Raw genomic sequence first — 17,661 nt, forward strand, 5'->3', positions numbered from 1 at the left:
CACTTGTAAAATTTTTCCGAATGTGCAGCTTGAATCTGAGAGCAAACTTCGGCTGAATGACCAAGGAAAGGGTCTAACAAAGAAAAACATTATAGAGTTTTACGTGTCAAAAGTTCAAAACCACCATCTGACGCCGTAATGGGGGACTCCGAATTAATTTCGACCACATGTGGTTCTTTAACGTGCACCTAAGTCTAAGTACACGGGCGTTTTCTGCATTTTGGCCCCATAGAAATGTGGCCGCGTGGCAGGGAAGCGTCTTCCGCTAAGTGAAAATGGAATATTTAATACTCTACATATTTGTGTTGCCAGTGAACAAATTCAGGTGCATCTAAGGACATTTCATGAGGCCTTTCATTCTTTTTTTAGCTGTGCCTGTAGCGGTGACTGCAATATAAATTTGATAGAAACAACCTAGGTGCAGTCATGCACCTTCGAAGAAACTGTCTAGGGCGTTGAACTAACGTTGCCCTTTTTCCTGTTCAGAAATTTTGTTCTTCTCACTGTCACATGCATCACTAGATTTTATTTCTACGAGTGTCAAGCATGCTTCGCTGTACAAAAAAAAAAAAAAAAAACGATAGAGGGCAACTGAGTGAAAAGCAGTAGCAGTGGTTGATGCCACAATGACAGAGACGTAGTGAGCGACACGACGACCGCAGCACCAAACTAGGACGGCAACGATGACGGTGACACGATGACAAGGATGACGGCGCGACAACGTTGATGACAGTGACAGCCATGACCGTCCTGGAACTTGGATAGAACACTTGGTGGGGACAAATTTATAGTGGGGCAATGTCAGAAGAAATGTCAATGAAATTTCAATGTGGGGCTTTGACAGAAGAAGTCGCGAGACACCTTAGGTCTACTTGGGTGAAGACAAGTAGACTGTTCCTTCCTGGTGACGTATTCTGCCAAAGAAGCGTGATGTTGATGAGAAACGTGATGGCTACGCCGGCAATAGAGGCCCCGAAATATAGAAGAAGAAATGGTAGCACTGTAAAACGAAGTGCAGATTGAGCTTGGAATACTCGTGTGATTAGTCAACCTAAAAAGAACGGCAGAATTAGGCGATTCCTCCGGCCCTGAACTAAATTATTATCGACGTCAGCAGAACGATACTACTGCAAGTTTAAACAGAGCGAAAAGACGACAAGGCACGCTCACACAAAGAACCAGCGTTGTACTACCAACACGACAGGAATCATCACGGGGTAAAGATCCAAGCGGGCCCTGAAGGAAACGACGGATGATATTCTGCTACGCGCATCTTTCTGGAACAATAACACGGAAAAGGCGGGCAGGTTACGCCGCGCAAAAGATTTCCAAAGAACCTGTGTCAGCTTTTTCCTCGGCTTTTCCTAGGCCGTCCAAATGTAGCTCTGCTAATTTGCGAGTGGCCACTATTCTGTACTCCTTTGTATCAAATCAAATGCGCTAGAAATTCTTTTGAACGGCTTTGAGAGCCTGGTCATGGAACACTAATTGAGGACAACACCACATATCCATCGTATGTATCTGCTTGTAGAATGATGACATCATTTGCTTCGATGTAATTGACAGCGTCCTTCAAAGGAGGTGTTTCGAGGGATCTTCACTTCGTGTTGTTGTTTAATACTTGTTTTTTTTTATCGTGCTAGTAGCACTGCACTGGTTCTGTGTGTGAGTGTTCCTTGTCGTCGTCTTTTCCTGCTATTTACACGTGCAGCATGTCACACCAACTTTGCCGAAACAGAAGTACTCCTCAGCCAGAACTGTATACTTCTTAGCGATGCCGACAACGTCTTTTTCATCTGCTTCGACCTTCCAAATACTTGCACCGACACCTCTACTACAGTGCCTAGAATATAAGTATATTCTAGGCACTGTACCTCTACTCTCAGTGTGGTGCGTGACACAAGGTTGCGTGACGCTGCACAAACTGCCAATCTCCAGAACTGTCTCATAGAGTAGTTGTTAGCATGTCCCTCTCGCAACTGCACATATTGCCGCCGGGGTATTAGTTCGATCAGGAGTGGCAGTGGCGGGCAAAGTTCTATTGTTCTTCGCCATGTGGCGAGAAATTAGCAATGTCTTAACGGACATAATTGATGGTGAGGACGAATGGGCACAGCAGTCCCAGTTTGCATTTTTTTAACTGTTGCGGCACTAAAGCGCGTCTCCTATGCGTTTCGACAAGTCTGATCAAACCTGTCGTTTCTAGCTTGACTCTTAATGTCGAGTGAGTTTTGTTGATGCTGAGCCAGTTTTGCCCCTACAGAGCGGCATGGAGTGCAACGATAAGAGCACGCAAAAGGTCAAAGCACCGATGGTATTACATGATCTAAAAGGGCTTGAACCACTTTTCTAACTAATAAAATGGCCTCACTATTAAAGGACGTCGCCTCACGAATCTCGTGCCACAAAATGTTTTCAAATCCTTCAACTTAAGTCACCAGTACCCAGCTTTCTCTCTCTTTTCGTATGTGCTAGCGTGCTAGAAGCTACACAGCGGAAAAGCCAGGAGGGCAAAGCTCGGCCAAAAGTTCAGTGTCGCGGTGGTGAAAGGGCTTGCCGCGGCACCCCGTGGTAGACTATGCTACGCAGCATGCCGCAGCCATCTCGGAGGCCACACAGAGACGCTGCAGACACAACTGCGTGCAGTGTGTGTGTGTGTAAACTTTATTTAAAGAGGTCCGGAGGCTCGACTTAAAGGGACACTAAAGAGAAACAGGAAGTTCAGCTGGAATAAAAGAGGGACCTTCAGGAATGCATGCAGTTTTTATTGGGTGCAAAAATATGAGTTATTAGCGAAGAAATTCGTAAAACAAAGACCAAATATCTCTTCCTCAATTTCTCTCACCCCAGATTGGCGCTGAAGCAGTGTCGTCACAGATTTCATTGCTCTCCGAATCAGAATGCGCCATGATACGTCACCGCTTGCGTAAACGGCCGAGGCGCTGGATGCTTCACGGCTGCATGCACGCAGTACCGTTGCCAGAACCTTGCAACGAAGAGCTCTTTCTCGATATTCTCTCCTCCGTGCTCGAGCGGTAGGTGTTTCCGCGTGCGATGCGGTAGCGTGCTCGACGGAAGGCGAAGCGTCCGGTCCGCCAGGCGACGATGTTCCCGACAGAACAAGCGTAGAAAGTTGCGCACGTACTCGGTAGGGTTATTTCGTGGCTTTATTTAATGACATTCAGCACTCACCGAGCCGCCAGTTTGCTGCTGCAGGGAAGGGGGTTTGATGAAGGCCGCATTGAGGGAACAGCTGCTCGAGAAAGGACTGGCCTCTGGGGCACGCCAAGATACTTTCCGAGGGCGAGAAATAAAGAGAGCACACCATCGGTTTCTCTGGCTCTTTTGCCGTTTTATCATCGGCAGAGCACTGAGCCATTGCGAACGCCGCGGAGCCGGGTCTCACCGCGCGACACCACATGAAAGGACACAATCGAGTCAACACTGCCGCTGCCCCTGAGCAAGCGCCTTGGGCCATTTATACAGCCCTCAACACTACACACACGAGGCATTTTCTGGCTGTTTCCCGCGAAGTCAACGTTTTTCGAGCCACGCAACACGCAACCAAACACCGTAGAGCGGAACAGGCGCGCGCGACGATGCATTGACCAAAAACGAAACTACGAAACTATCACGAGCGGATGTATCGCCATGCCATTTTTTCTTATTTATTTAATTTTGTGCTAAATTTGTACTTCCAAGCCGAGGCGGGCCGCTCCCACGTTGGCACTAGAGTGTACTAGAATATGGTCGAGTGGGACGAGCGGCTGGGGCGGCGCATGCTTTGCAGTGAGGCGCTCGACGTGGAAAAATACTGGGGCGGCGCTGCGGTCGAAGTGGATTGGGCCGCATCAAGGTCGTGCCGTTGGAAACTGCTGGCGATACTGCTCGGCAGGTTCATTCGTACTACTTCGCGCGCTGGTATTTGCGTTCAGACCGATCAAATGGGGTTCGTAATTGCATATGACATGTATTTATGCCTTAAGAATAAATTCGTTTCCTTTCTCTCTTTTATTTATTTTTTATTATTTTCTAATGCCGCTTGTTGATTGCGCGTGCATTGCGGCCGCAGTGTCGGCTTTCATTCTACTATGCTATTGTACGGTTCCCTTTGGAGAAAAAATACTTTTCTCGTTCTTCAAGATGCATGTATCTCTCGTGTGTATTGTTGCGCATATAGTTTTCTATCAGTAGGTCTTGCGAAACGCAGACGAAGCAGCATATGTAACCTTCCTGCTTGCCTCTTCAAACAAGTAAAGCATATCTGCCACATCCGGCGCCTTGTACTTAGATTTACGGGAAGCATTGGTATAGATTAAAAAAAAGAGTAAACTGCAGTGCAACATTCTATTCAAGTTTCTACCTTTCTCGCGTAACAGAATGCGGAGTAATTGGTACGGGGTCATTTATTGCAGTCGGACTTCGAGCGCCGAAAACGGTTTTAGTTAGCCATTCTATATGCTAATCTTTGGCCGTAAGCCGTACGTGGGCATTTTTTTTCCAGTCGATACTTCAAAAAAGAAAGAAAGCCTGCGCGGTAGCCTAATTAGTGCCTATATCGTGGATATACGCCGTTGCGCTGCTAATTCTGGAGCTCGCTGCATGGTTCTATCCAGGTCGCGGAATTCGATGGGAACGAAATGGAAAAAGACTTGCATTTAGGTGCCAGTTAAAGAACCCTAGGTGGCAAAAACTAAACCGGGCGCCTCATAATCATAACGTGGTTTTGCCACGTGAAACCGAAGAATTTGCTTATATTAAAAAAAGAAAAAGAAAAAAGCAGGTGGCTGCGTTCTTCGGCTTATTTCTGGGGGTGCAAACAACATAAATTATTCCCGAGTCTGATTTCCCAGAAAAACATGTTACGCTTATCCTATATTTCATGCATAAATGTAATGCCGTTCCCAAATGTGTATGACCGCTCAACTCAGCAGCTTGTGTATTATAAACGGCTGCGTTCATTTATCCGGTGCACTATCATAACGACCATAATGAAACAATTAAAGGAACGGCATGTCTCGCATACACGTAGAGATATGTGCAGATCTGTTGCGTTCGTTGAAGCAAAGTGTGGTCCCACATGGGGCACTCAGTTTTAATGGGTTGCAAACATGGTGAGACTGTCAAAAATTCTTGTCTGAATCAAGTTAGCAGATTTACAGGCTGCCCCAAAACAGGGCGTTTATATTGAATGAGAGCTAGGAACTTGTTAAGCAGGACTTATTAACACCCGTCCATTAATTCTCTCAGGAACTGCGCCTCTGCGCAACAGCCACGGCTCTACGGCAGCAAAATCATTCGGAACAAGTCTGTCGAATGGCGGCAATTACAGACCGGAACTTATCCGAACCCGGCGATATCACACCTCATTTACCCAGACACGTGCAAGACAGATAAATGCAAAAACTGTGGTTCTAGAGCCAATCTGGAACATATGCTAAGGGAATGTCGAGGCATAACAAACAATAATGGGGATGCAGCCTTTCGCGATCGCCTCCGCGTGCGCTGGGAGACTGTTGCTCAGCTCTGCCCTTGACGATCAACTTTGGGCTGTCCAGCGGGCCGAGGAAGCCGCCAGGGCTCAAGAGCCCCTGGCCGTCACCTAGGCGGCACCATTTGCCTGTCCCACAAACTCGCAGGGCCTTTAAATAAAGTTATTTGACTGACTGAACAGTCCTCACTTGCACGCAGTCACTCACCTTTGAGATTGCAATAGTGCTGTGATGCGTCACATTCGAACGAAAATGACTATTCGGCGTCGTACAGTATATCAATAACACATACACACACACATATATATATATATATATATATATATATATATATAAGATGGTTTTGCCTGCTATGAATATTATTTCTGCGCATGCAAGTTTTATTTCCAGTATTCACTAATAAGTGTGTTTGTTACTGCAAACACGTGCGCTTATTCCGTCGGGAGTTCTCACTTTTTCAATTATTGCATTTAGAATATTTGTTATTTTTTCCATTATATATATATATATATATATATATATATATATATGTCTATGTACCCTTTGATTTAATTACCTAGAAATACATTGGTCATTGGCAATCAGATGGCCAGGTAAATTTTTTAGGCCTTTCCAATGTGTCAGTTAGGAGCCACCTGTGTAAGTGCCCCATCTATAACTCTTTGCGATAAGGAACTTAAGTTCCTCAGGAGTTAATTCAATTTGGCCTGTGTCCACCATGTGTATTGTTAAAATTTGTATTTTTTAGTGTTTTTGACGCATGCGCAGCAGGAGTTGAGTGACGATGACTCGCATTCCCTTTCCCCATTTTTTCTCTTTCTGCCCGTTGCGAATTGTATATATTTGCGCAGGCTTCAATAAAGGTGTTGTTGGCAGTCAGCGCTTGTCCTGTTTTCTCTCTTGTCCGTGTTTTTTGGCGCTGTTTTAAATATGAATGATCCGTACCAACTAGCTAGCTTGCACCCAAACCCTTCTGAGTCATTCTTCGCGCCACACAGTTAATAAACCTGGTTTATTTCGCCCGAATATTGTTTTCTTCGATTATTGTCCCTGATCAATATCCACCAACAAGAAGCGCGTGTAAAATGACACGATATCAATAATAAAATTTTCTTACGTAGCCTTCATGGTGCGGATATACCAGTTACTTTTAGAGGACAGTGGTGAAAACAACAATTCACCTGGCTAAATCTACATTTTGCACCGGCCGTCAAGAGTCATGGGCGCACGGAAGCAACATAAACATTAAAAAAATGTACTGCACAGAGGGTCTGCGAGAAAAACTGGCGCGAACGCGCGCGCGCTAGCAGACGACGCGCTTGACAACGACAGCAAAATTGAAGACGTCGCGTTGTATAATCTATGCCTCAATTATATATGTTTAGCAAAATGGCAAAAACATAAATTTGCAGTTCAAATAAAGCGCTATTTTAAGAATGACTATGCGCAATCGGCCTCGGCGCCCGCAGCGAAAGTACGTTGAATATGCCGCGGAGCGCGTCTCCGCCCCAATCCAGTTCGCTCGCAGCGCCCTCGCATAATTTTTCCACATGCGGCGCCTCAGCGGCAGAGCGCCGTTCGGCCCACTCGACCATTGTCTAGTACACTCTAGTTGGCACTGTCAGGCCAAGCCCTGCAGTGCACAGATAAAATCATTTTCTGTCTTTTTGTGATCATATATATATATATATATATATATATATATATATATATATATATATATATATATATATATATATATATATATATATATATATATATAGTAGTAACTAGATTTTTCAGTGGACCAAGCGTATTTAAACAATGAGAAGCACAACTTCGCCGTTATCTTAGGTTTATGTACCCAACAGCTTCCGTCGGCTCTCTCTATATATATATATATATATATATATATATATATATATATATATATCATATAGCAAGGATGTTTCACATCCGCCGCCATGGTTTGTGGGTGGTGGCGCTGGCTAACACTCTCAGGGTTAGTTCTAGTTGTAAAACATAAATACCCCAGAAAGTGGATGGGAAAGCGGCTCCGTGGTAGCTCAATGGTAAGGGCATCGCACGCGTAATGCGAAGACATGGGATCGTTCCCCACCTGCGGACAGTTGTTTTTTCATCCATTTTCATTTCCAATAATTTATGATTTCTTTAATTGAATTAGTAAGTACAAGTAATTTCCCCTATTTTGTCCTTGGTGTCATTGTTTGTTGGCTTCTTGTGATATGATTATGAATAATCGGGCCCCTCGGTTCCCTTTCTTCTCGTTCATATATATATATATATATATATATTGTGAGGGGGTTTAATTGCAAAACAGTTAGGGCTACGCAACAGCCTTGGTTCAAAGCGTCGGTCGCTGTCTCGCGCTCTCCAGGCTGCTGGACTTCGTCATTCTCTCTCAATGGCTGCTGACTCTCTTCCCACTACAATATATATATATATATATATATATATATATATATATATATATATGGGTTTTCTTGCAAGCTCTGATTGCCATAGTTGACTGCGTCTGTTGGTTCTCACGACATTCTTCCTGTAGAAGTGCGAGCATCCTGGAAATTTTGGGCTGAAACTTAAGTTAGACCATTTATTGTGTGAACCAACAAGGATTTAGTGGTAATGTTCTTTCCTACAGTTTGCCTCTTTACTTATCTTGCCAAACAATTTGTTCGCAGTTCTTAACAACCTCAGAGTTCTTACCAAAATACCTTACCGAACAATGTGTTGTCACAGTTCCTATTCTGACTTTTTTCTTCATTCATTATCATTCATATCTAAGGTGTACTCACCTAGATGGTATGGTAACGCCGCACACAGTACTCGAATACAATGTTCTCTGCCGGCACATTTTTACCCATTCGATCTATTTATTTCTTTTTTATCTAAAAGAAATGAAATGGTAACGATGCGACAAGTAAGTGTACCAACAACCGTCCTCGTTGTAATCTATTGAAGTAAAAACCTGAATATGCCAACGTATAATGCGCTCAAACGCTGTGGATGGATTCTAGTGAGGTTGGATCCGTGAGTGCCCGCGACAGCGACAATGAGTATCGTCGAAATATAGTAACAGGCAGAGCTTCCCTCAGTCTGAGTAGATTAAGCGGCATTTAGTTCATGTGCTATCAAGAAACGTACCGATGCACTGCTGTTGAGACCCCTTAGGGCTCAGTTGGAGTCCTTCGAGCGGGTGGCGTACGCTCACAGCTGGGGTATCCCTTACCATTGTCTTGTTTGCGCGTCATTAAAGTGAGACACAGTGTTTAACAAAAGTTGAAATGCACTTTTATTATTTTTTCTGTGGTCGACGATTGTCAGTTTCACGGCGCTACAAAATGAACGCTAGGATGTTCATAACAAGATTACTGATGAATGCACTCAGGCTTTTTTATGGCAGACTTCAAGCAAAGAATCAATGGTCAATGTACTCGGAAAAATGCATAACTAAATTTTCACAATTACTTAAATATTTATCTTCATAGCGACCGGTGGTCACACTGCAAGATGATGCAAATTTGCCAAAGCAGCGTCCACACGAAATTCTGATGGCGTGCAATGGCAGCCTCTCACCGAGTAATGCTGAAATGTTACGCTTGCTCGTCGAGAGAGCGAAATCAGCACGACAACAAAAGCGGGAGCGCGTCATAATAAGCGTCACTGAATCCTTTGTTTCACAGCTGCGTTGGTTTGTACTCTACCTACGAGACAACTGCAGTTCACCGGTGGGACATAATTCACCGCTCAGGACCACATACGGGTGACATTACGTCACGTGATCCCTGTGGGTGGAACAAGAAGGCGAACTTACGACTCGCTCGACAGTATCTAAAAACAGCAATTTTACACCTTCTCAAGTTAGAACCATGGGATCACATTCCCTGATGAGTGCCCTCTTTCCTTGACTTCTGCGAACGCCGTGCTTTAGTGAAAGACTCTCTAATGAAGGTTAAAGGTGAATTGCGACAGAACTGGTGTAATGGTTCCAGGGTCATGACTTCGTTGTCGGTTCGAAACTCTTCAGTTCAGGGGTGTAGGACAATTCCTACTTTGTTGCTTTTATCCTTAACGTGTTGTACGTCTTCTTCCTGCTCCCGCATTGCATGAGTGCCTCTTGAAAAAAAAAATTATGGCTTATCGCGTTATGAATTCCAATGATCCATTGACTAACTGGAATATGTGTAGCGAAGAATAAGGTAAAATAAATAAAACAAACACTTCAAGGGCTGAAGCAGGAGCCGTATTCTGAAACAGTTCCACTTCAGCGATATTTCGCCTAGGCGATAGTCGCGTTCAATAAGTCAACCGGCTGCTTACCCGTGACGTCAGCATGCACTACTAACACGGACACTCGAACGCTTCGCAAAACACACGAGAAGGCGCACCGTGCGAGTGCAGAGTGGCTCGGGTGTGTTGCTTTCGAGTGTATCGGCCGCACTACGACACAGGCGTGTTCGTTTATTCAATACATGTCGGGAGCACCAACTGACACCGTGACGTCAAAGTGACGTACACCAGAACTACTAGGTGGCGCGACTTCTTTTCCGGTTTTGCTCAACCAGCCAATCAGCGCGCGCCTGAAAGCGAAAAGAAAAGGAAACTTCTCCCTAAATGGAACGTTTCAGAATACGGCCCCAGGGTGTATTCTTAGGCCCAAATAGGAATACAGAAAGGCGACCTGATTTGTTACATCAGCGTTATCTAAAAAGTTGACACCTGGTGAAGTTATGTGGAATATATAACAAAACTGTTTAAAAAAACACATCAATGCCTTCATTGGTTGTAAACGTTTTCTTTTTCTGTATCTAGACTGATTGCTAGCTTCGGCGTTACAATACTCTTGCATCTTTGATTTGTACAAACATATAAGCTGAGGCCTTGCAGTCATACCACCATTTCAGAATACTGTTTTGAAAGCATAAGATTAATATTCAAATACAAAAGTGACAAACTGTAGGTTTGCTTCTAGGCTAAAGCCTTATCTTAAGCCGGTGCTGAGTCAGAAATTTTTGAGTATTACCAGGGGCACGGTTAGTATGCCTAAATTAGCCTCTTGCCGCATCAACGCTTATCCTACCTTTGTTTAATATTTTACCTTAGTGTGCTCTGGTGAAGCCGATGATTTGCTCCGCTGATTATCACATCTGGTGGACTAGCAAGTCTAAGGGACATCTATGGAGGTAAGCGAGTGGGATAGAATGTGAGGTGAACGTGTCAGCTGCTGTTCAACAAGGCTGCCTCCTGCAGCATCGCGACACATACTGTAGGGGCAATGAAGACACTGCGCTTTGCCTTTGAGTTGAATAAAGCAGAAACGTTTTGTAAAGATAATCTTTGAGATAAAAAAAAAGGCCAAAGTGAAACAGATCTGTCTTTCTGCCGTTGTGAAGCTTAACTTGGAACAACATCCGGCCAGTATTCGTGATGTGAAACGGAGCGAACTAATAATCACCGGACAGGCTCGCATGGCACAGGGAAAGTCGAAACCGCGGCGTCCTCATTAGACCCCGTAAGGCACAGAGACGGGAGCTTAGTTTCCATCGTCTCAGATGTGTTTCATCCCGTTGCACTCTCGTCCGTATGCAAACATTCACACAACGATGCCCATTCTGCTTCCTTCTGGGCGTGCATTGAGCAGCAGGCAGAGAAGGCGGCCCCGAAGCGGTGGCGGAGTGTCGTCCGCGGGAGGGTGTTGGTGGTTTTCTACTGGAGCCTCTCACTTAGCCATGGCAAGAACTCCGTGAGCCTCGTGTAGACACCAGGATAGCCGACCGTTGCACAGCGCTTTCCGAACGACACCACGCCAATGAGGAAAAATCGGCCATCGTCCGGCAGCACCAGCGGACCTCCTGAATCGCCCTGTAGGAAGCGAAAGCACAAATATTTACTCAAAATTACGAGTCTGTGATGTAAACACCCCAAAACAGGCCAAAATACGCGAAGCAGCACGAGGAAGGCTCGGACCCTACCAAGAATGCACTGAACGGCAGCGTGTGTAGCCGTTTCGGTGGTTACGTTGTCCGTTCAGAACACGCTTGATTGCTTAAAGAAAGTCGCAGTTTCACCCGAAAGGTGAAGCATCGATTGCGATAGCAAATTAGTAGACAGCTATACGAAGTAATATGGCAGAAGACAAAGATAATGTTGAACAGCCTGGCAAGGGAACAAGAATTCAGGATCACCAGTCAACCTCTAGAGTCTGTAAAGGAGTACGTGTATATATCTAGGTCAATTACACACAGGGGACCCTGATCAAGAAGGAAATTAAAACTGGGTTGGAGTGCATACGGCAGGAATTGCCAAATCCTGACTGGGAGCTTACCACTGTCCTTGAAAAGAAAAGCGTACAATCATTGCATTCTACCGGTGCTAACATATGGGGCAGAAACTTGGAGGTTAACAAAGAAGCTCGAGAACAAGTTAAGGACCGCACAAAGAGCGATGGAACGAAAAATCTTAGGACTAACGTTAAGAGAGCGGAAGAGAGTGGTGTGCATCAGAGAGCAAGCGGGGATAGCCGATATTCTAATTGACATTAAGAGAAAAAGATGGAGCTAGGCAGGCCACGTAATGCGTAGGATGGATAACTGGTGGACCATTAGAGTTCAGAATGGGCACCAAGAGAAGGGAAGCGCAGTCGAGGACGGCAGAAAACTAGGTGGAGTGATGAAGTTAGGAAATTTGCAGGCGCAAGTTGGAATCAGCTAGCGCAAGACATGGGCAATTGGAGATCGCAGGGAGAGACCTTCGTCATGCAGCAGACATAAATATAGGCTGATGATACGAAGTAAGGATAGTAGTTTTATCGGCCGTATGAACTTGGAAACATTCGCTTACTAACTGAATTAGGAAGCATGGTGTTAGCGCGTACAAGCAAGGATGAACAAATCTCACTCGGTGACCGCGGACATTCGCTGTCAAAACGCTGGCGTGAGCAAGCGCTGCAGCAGCAGTGAGCGGAGAGACCTTCGTGCTGTGTATCGTTTCAAAGCAAACTGAGCGGCGAGAACGCAAGACGCAGAAAGGTATGAGAGGTCTGCAGATCGCTTTCAAGATACGGCGCGCGCGACCGCACGCGGATCCGCAAGGTACGTAGCTGCTGGTGGAATAGAAGCTTTCCCCCACCCCCCAACTTCCGCGCTGCTTTCCCGCTTTCCTTCCTTTCTCGCACGAGAGTGAGCCGCGATCGTCAGTTGCCTATGCGCCCGGTCGCGAAATACGCAGTTGCTGCCGGAGTGACGCCGACGGCAAAAATGTACCTGTAGTGTCCATATAGTTACTATCGCAATAAAAAACACCCTGTATATTAGATAAAGAAAGTCACCTGGCAGGAGTCCTGGCGCCCATTGCCGTCGCCGGCGCACAGGTAGACAGATGAGATGGGCACCTCTTTCTGGAAGGCCTTCTTGCATGAATCCTCGTCCCATATCTTGATCTGTGCCTCCTTCAGAACATCGCTGGACTCCCCATCTGCGCAAGTAATTTATCGAAACGTTCAGTTTACCCTCTGCGGCTTGTGATCGAGGCAAATTGAAGCCGAATGAACGGACGTCAGCTCCTCGAGTCGTTCTTACGACGGAAGGGGTGTAATGATGAAGCCTACATGCCCCGTCTAAGACTAGGTTTCGAGAAGCAAAATAAATCTAGTGGTTGCAATGCAGGAGCGCTTGGCTTTGCACTCTTCTGCCGACGTGGTGAAAATACTCGCGGCAGCTCATAAGTGTTTCTTTCACCGATACAATGTGTATAACACAAATCTACCGAAAAGAAATAATATATGAGTGGTTGACACGCGCAAATAATGTTAAAATAATGAGGAGGCAACATTGTGTTGACAAGCTCGACGTGTTACCTAAATGAATAAAAATATATTTGTTATTGTCGACTGGTCCGTGTGTGACTATTGGAGCTTTCCTGTTCGTTACGCTTTCTAGTTATCAGTCCTGTATTCTTTTCCTGATCTATTAAAAACTTCCATTCGCTTGTAAGGAAGGGACATAAGAATGTCCAATGCTTAGGAAGAACAGTTTTGTCCAACTTACATGCACACAACATTTCTATAAACAAATTCGCTTAATTAGAGTTGTTTCTCAATCGAATGGTGGTTGTTATCATGCCTGCAAGTCTACTTTCCCACATTGAGATGATGCCTACGTACAGATACAACTTTCGATGGTGCCACAACGCCACGGCAGTCATGAGCTCTCACGAAAGCTAAAGAAAAAGTCTGAACTCGTTACCGATACTGGTAATGGTTGCCTTGTCAAAACATTGCTCGCAACAAATTTCGCCATACCAAATGACATCTATGCAATAATTGTTCGCCTGAATTGAGGTATGCAGTGAAAACAAACTGTGATAGCTAATTAATCATACAAGAAGCCAACAAACAATGACACCAAGGACAACATAGGGTAAATTACTTGTACTTACTGAGTGAATTAAAGAAATGATAAATTAAGAGAAATGAATGGATGAAAAACAACGTGCTGAAGGTGGGGAATGATCCCACGTCTTCGCATTACGCGTGCGATGCTCTTACCAATTGAGCTACCGCGGCGCCGTTTTCCAATCCATTTTCTGGGGTATTTAAGTTTTACTGCTATAGAACTAACTCTGGGAGTGTTAGACAGCGCCACCACTCACGAACCTTGGCGGCGGATGTACGAGGAACATCCTTTATGCCGCAGGCGTGACGAGTACGTGATCTTTTTGGGTGAAGGCAACTGGTCAATAAACCCACACATTCTACCTGAAGGCATCAATGTTGCTGTATTCGAGACCCTCGCTATTTAATGAACGAGAGGAAAGGAAACCGCGGGGCCCGGTTGTTTATTAATCATATAAGAAGCCAACAAACACCAAGGACAACAGACACCAAGGACAACATTAGGAAAATTGCTTGTACTTACTGAGTGAATTAAAGAAATTATAAGTTAAGAGAAATGAATGGATGAAAAAAATTTTCCGCGGGTGGGGAACAATCCCACATGCGATGCTCTTGCCAATCAAGCTACCGCGGCGCCGTCGACGGGAAAACGGCGCCGCGGTAGCTCAATTTGTAAGAGCATTGCACGCGTAATGCGAAGACGTGGGCTCGTCCTAGCCAACTCACGGGCTACAATGCGCAAATTGCCATATGTGCCGTAAAGTAATTAATTATGAAATTTATTAGTCAAGTTTTAATTATTTGAATATGTGTTTTGATTTCTCGTGCAAGTAATGTCAGCCACTTGGAATAATCCAGCTCAAAGACTATTATTATGCTATGTGCCATAGGCAACCTTTAAAAATTCTGTAAAGCTTAAACGTGATCACCCCGTAGTTTAGACACAGACCGAGCGTGATGACGTGCTTGATAAGCGAACCTATTTTCTCTATTTGCACATTTTTGTCGCTGACGGCTGCGAAGGCGACTTACTGAATGCCGTGGTTCCCCATCCGGTGACGAACGCGTGGTATCCGTTGAGGTCCCGTGTCTTGAAGTCGTCACCATACGGCAGGCACACGGGCCTCACAAATTTGTTGAACGTCACGGGACGTTCCATTGTGAGAATGGCTACGTCGTTCTTAAAGGTTCGCGCCACGAAGTCGGCGTGCCGTTCCACCTTGGACACAGGGATGTCGACGGGACTAACCCGGTCGTCGCTCCTCACAAGGTTGTGGTCGCCCAGGCGCACAGTGAACGAAGATGCAGGCAGGCTGCACGAAAAAGCCACTTGAGGACACAAGCGGACACACCGTATGAAGCATGACATTCAACGTTCCTCCACATTTGCTTGGCGCGTGTGTATTCTGAACCAAGCCACTGCTTTCCTGCTGCAATGTGGGTGAACGCTATAGGTGAATGACTGACTGCCTCAGGTGGTCGAAATAATTCCTATTAACGCGGGATAAAGCGTTATTCAGAGCCCAGGTGTTATCTTTTGAATCTAAAACCCCTTAAACCATCGTTAATTCTACTTGCGCGTATGACGTAGACTGACAAGTGTTCCCGTGTTTTGCTAGTACGCGCAAAGTACGCGCCGCGTGAACAAATGCAGGCTCAGTTACGTGTCATAGAGAATTATTTGTATGCGACTGATAAAAAGTTGGAGAATTCACTTTACTGTTTGCAAATTGTGAGTTATGTAAACCAATGCTTTAGGATTCCCCACAAACGAGTAGAAAGCTCAAGCCCATCAAACGTTCATGGAGGCCCTTCATCAGCCTTTCCAATAGCGTATGATGGGTGCATTACAACGTGTGTAGGCGCCTGTGATAGAGACCGTCAATTGGTTTGATAGAATTTGTTTCGCAGCAAATACTGCCAGGCGGGAAGGGTCCCGCCACTCAAATTTCAAACTGGGAAATAACTTCTGCGCTTCTCTGCAAAGAATGAGCTCCGCATATGCTGAAAGAGCCTGCCAATTTTTCACCTCCAATATCTCACGACTACAGAGGGCTTCTGGCCCCGAGTATCAATTATTACCCGCCGCAATACTTCGTGGCATTGGCATTGCGAGGCTAAGCTCGAGGTCGCGGTTTCGATGCCGACCGCGGCGGCTGCATTTCGATGGGGACGAAATGCAAGAACGCTCATGTGCTTAGATTTAGGTGCATGTTAAAGAACCCCAGGTGGTCAAAATTATCCTGGGTCTCCTATTAGGGTGTGACTCGTAATCAGATTGTGGTTGTGGAAAGTAAATCCTGAAAATTTAATATTTTGTTAAATATGAATTATTTTTTCCCATTGAGACATGCGAGTAGCGGAAGCTTGCTTGCCTAACGTATGTACGTTAGGTAGCACGCTTTCTCGAGCCGGCAGCGTTCAGTATACGGCTCAAACACACTTCGAAAGAGAAATAAGAAGAGAAAAGAGGAGGAAAGAACGTTAGGATGACACCCGGTTCTCTACCTTACATTGGCAGAGGGGAAAGAGGAGATAAAACTGAGAAGGGAAAAAACACAGCTTGAACGCGTATGCACACTCGCGAGTGCTGGCCCGACATTTAGAGAACGCATTCAAAATCACGCTACTCGTACGCTATGATATGATGGCTGCTGTTATTTTTGCTTTATAGTTTTTATTATGGTATCCAGGAGTGTAAATGAGATATATCGCATCGCCTAATGAATATCGGTGTGCTGACGACCAGCGTACACCGTCAGTAAAGCCATAGCAGGTACACGTACTTTGTCGCTCGATGTCCCACGACGACGCAGTGTGCTGCGGTCACCACGTGCCTGTCCGTAACCAGGGCCCCTCCACACGCAGCGCTGTTCACGCCACCACTGTTGATGTAGATAGCCGCCTGCAATTGACAACCTGGCATTAGGGTAACAGGGCGGAAGCATCGGGCACTAGAGCGCGCAGTGCTCGATGCGCGCTAGTCTCGGTTAAAGTCCCTAGATGTTTTTTGCTTTCATTAGGTAGCGACAAGCTTTGAAGTACCGCCGACGAATCTCATTGGGCGGTGCTCATTCCAACAGCCATGTTCTTCCTAACGCTGTTCCCCCGCATTCAGTTGCACGCTGCTGTGAGCAGCGTACTTAGCAGCGGTCGTTGACGGTCGCATGCTATCTAGCTATCTAGGAAGATAATGGCGGCCGATGGAGTAGATGTCGCTACTTAAGAGCAGGAAATCTAGGGACTTTAGTCTCGATCAGACAGCGCGGTTAGCGGCAGGCCTTCGTAACCGGCGCGCTGTGTGCCTTCTTATAACGTGATGATGATGAAAAATAGGAATATTGATAAATAATAAAGAAAAAAGTTAAAGAAATGGATTGTCTAGCCTCGTTGTGCTTATAGTGTGCGTGTGCGTCTTCTAATGCGTCAAGCATCTTTAGAGGGACACATGTTAAGTGTGCTTAAAAGGAGAGAGAAAAAAAAAAGGAAACCGGCAATTCTCGCTAGCTAACTTCGCTTTTCGTGCGGTTGCAGTACGCCTTGAGCACTGTCACGTCCTTTGAAGTGGCATGCTGGGTCTAATGGAGGCTGATTTCAAGTGACCTAACAAACCTGCCTAAATCAGCACTTCGCTGGTGTTATGGAGTTGTCAGTAAGGTTAAAGCGCGATGCAAAATTAGCGATGGTGTAATAAAAAGGAGTGCTGCAAAGGTGCGCACCAAACGAAGAAGCAAGAATGACATCAAACACTGGTCTGCGCTGGAACCAAAATTCTTC

The 17,661-nt window shown here is 45.5% G+C and overlaps 1 protein-coding gene across 1 annotated transcript in view; it reads right to left on the minus strand.

Annotated features, from left to right (window-relative positions):
* Positions 1 to 17,661, minus strand: part of LOC119456908 (uncharacterized) — a 114,769-nt gene that overhangs the window by 78,579 nt on the left and 18,529 nt on the right. Inside the window, 4 exon segments of the mRNA XM_049669128.1 lie at positions 11,202 to 11,354; positions 12,820 to 12,965; positions 14,917 to 15,197; positions 16,671 to 16,789. Of these exon segments, the coding sequence (XP_049525085.1) occupies positions 11,202 to 11,354; positions 12,820 to 12,965; positions 14,917 to 15,197; positions 16,671 to 16,789 (699 nt within the window).

This window comes from Dermacentor silvarum, chromosome 6 (assembly GCF_013339745.2).
Source record: "Dermacentor silvarum isolate Dsil-2018 chromosome 6, BIME_Dsil_1.4, whole genome shotgun sequence".
In the NCBI taxonomy this organism is placed as follows: domain Eukaryota; kingdom Metazoa; phylum Arthropoda; class Arachnida; order Ixodida; family Ixodidae; genus Dermacentor; species Dermacentor silvarum.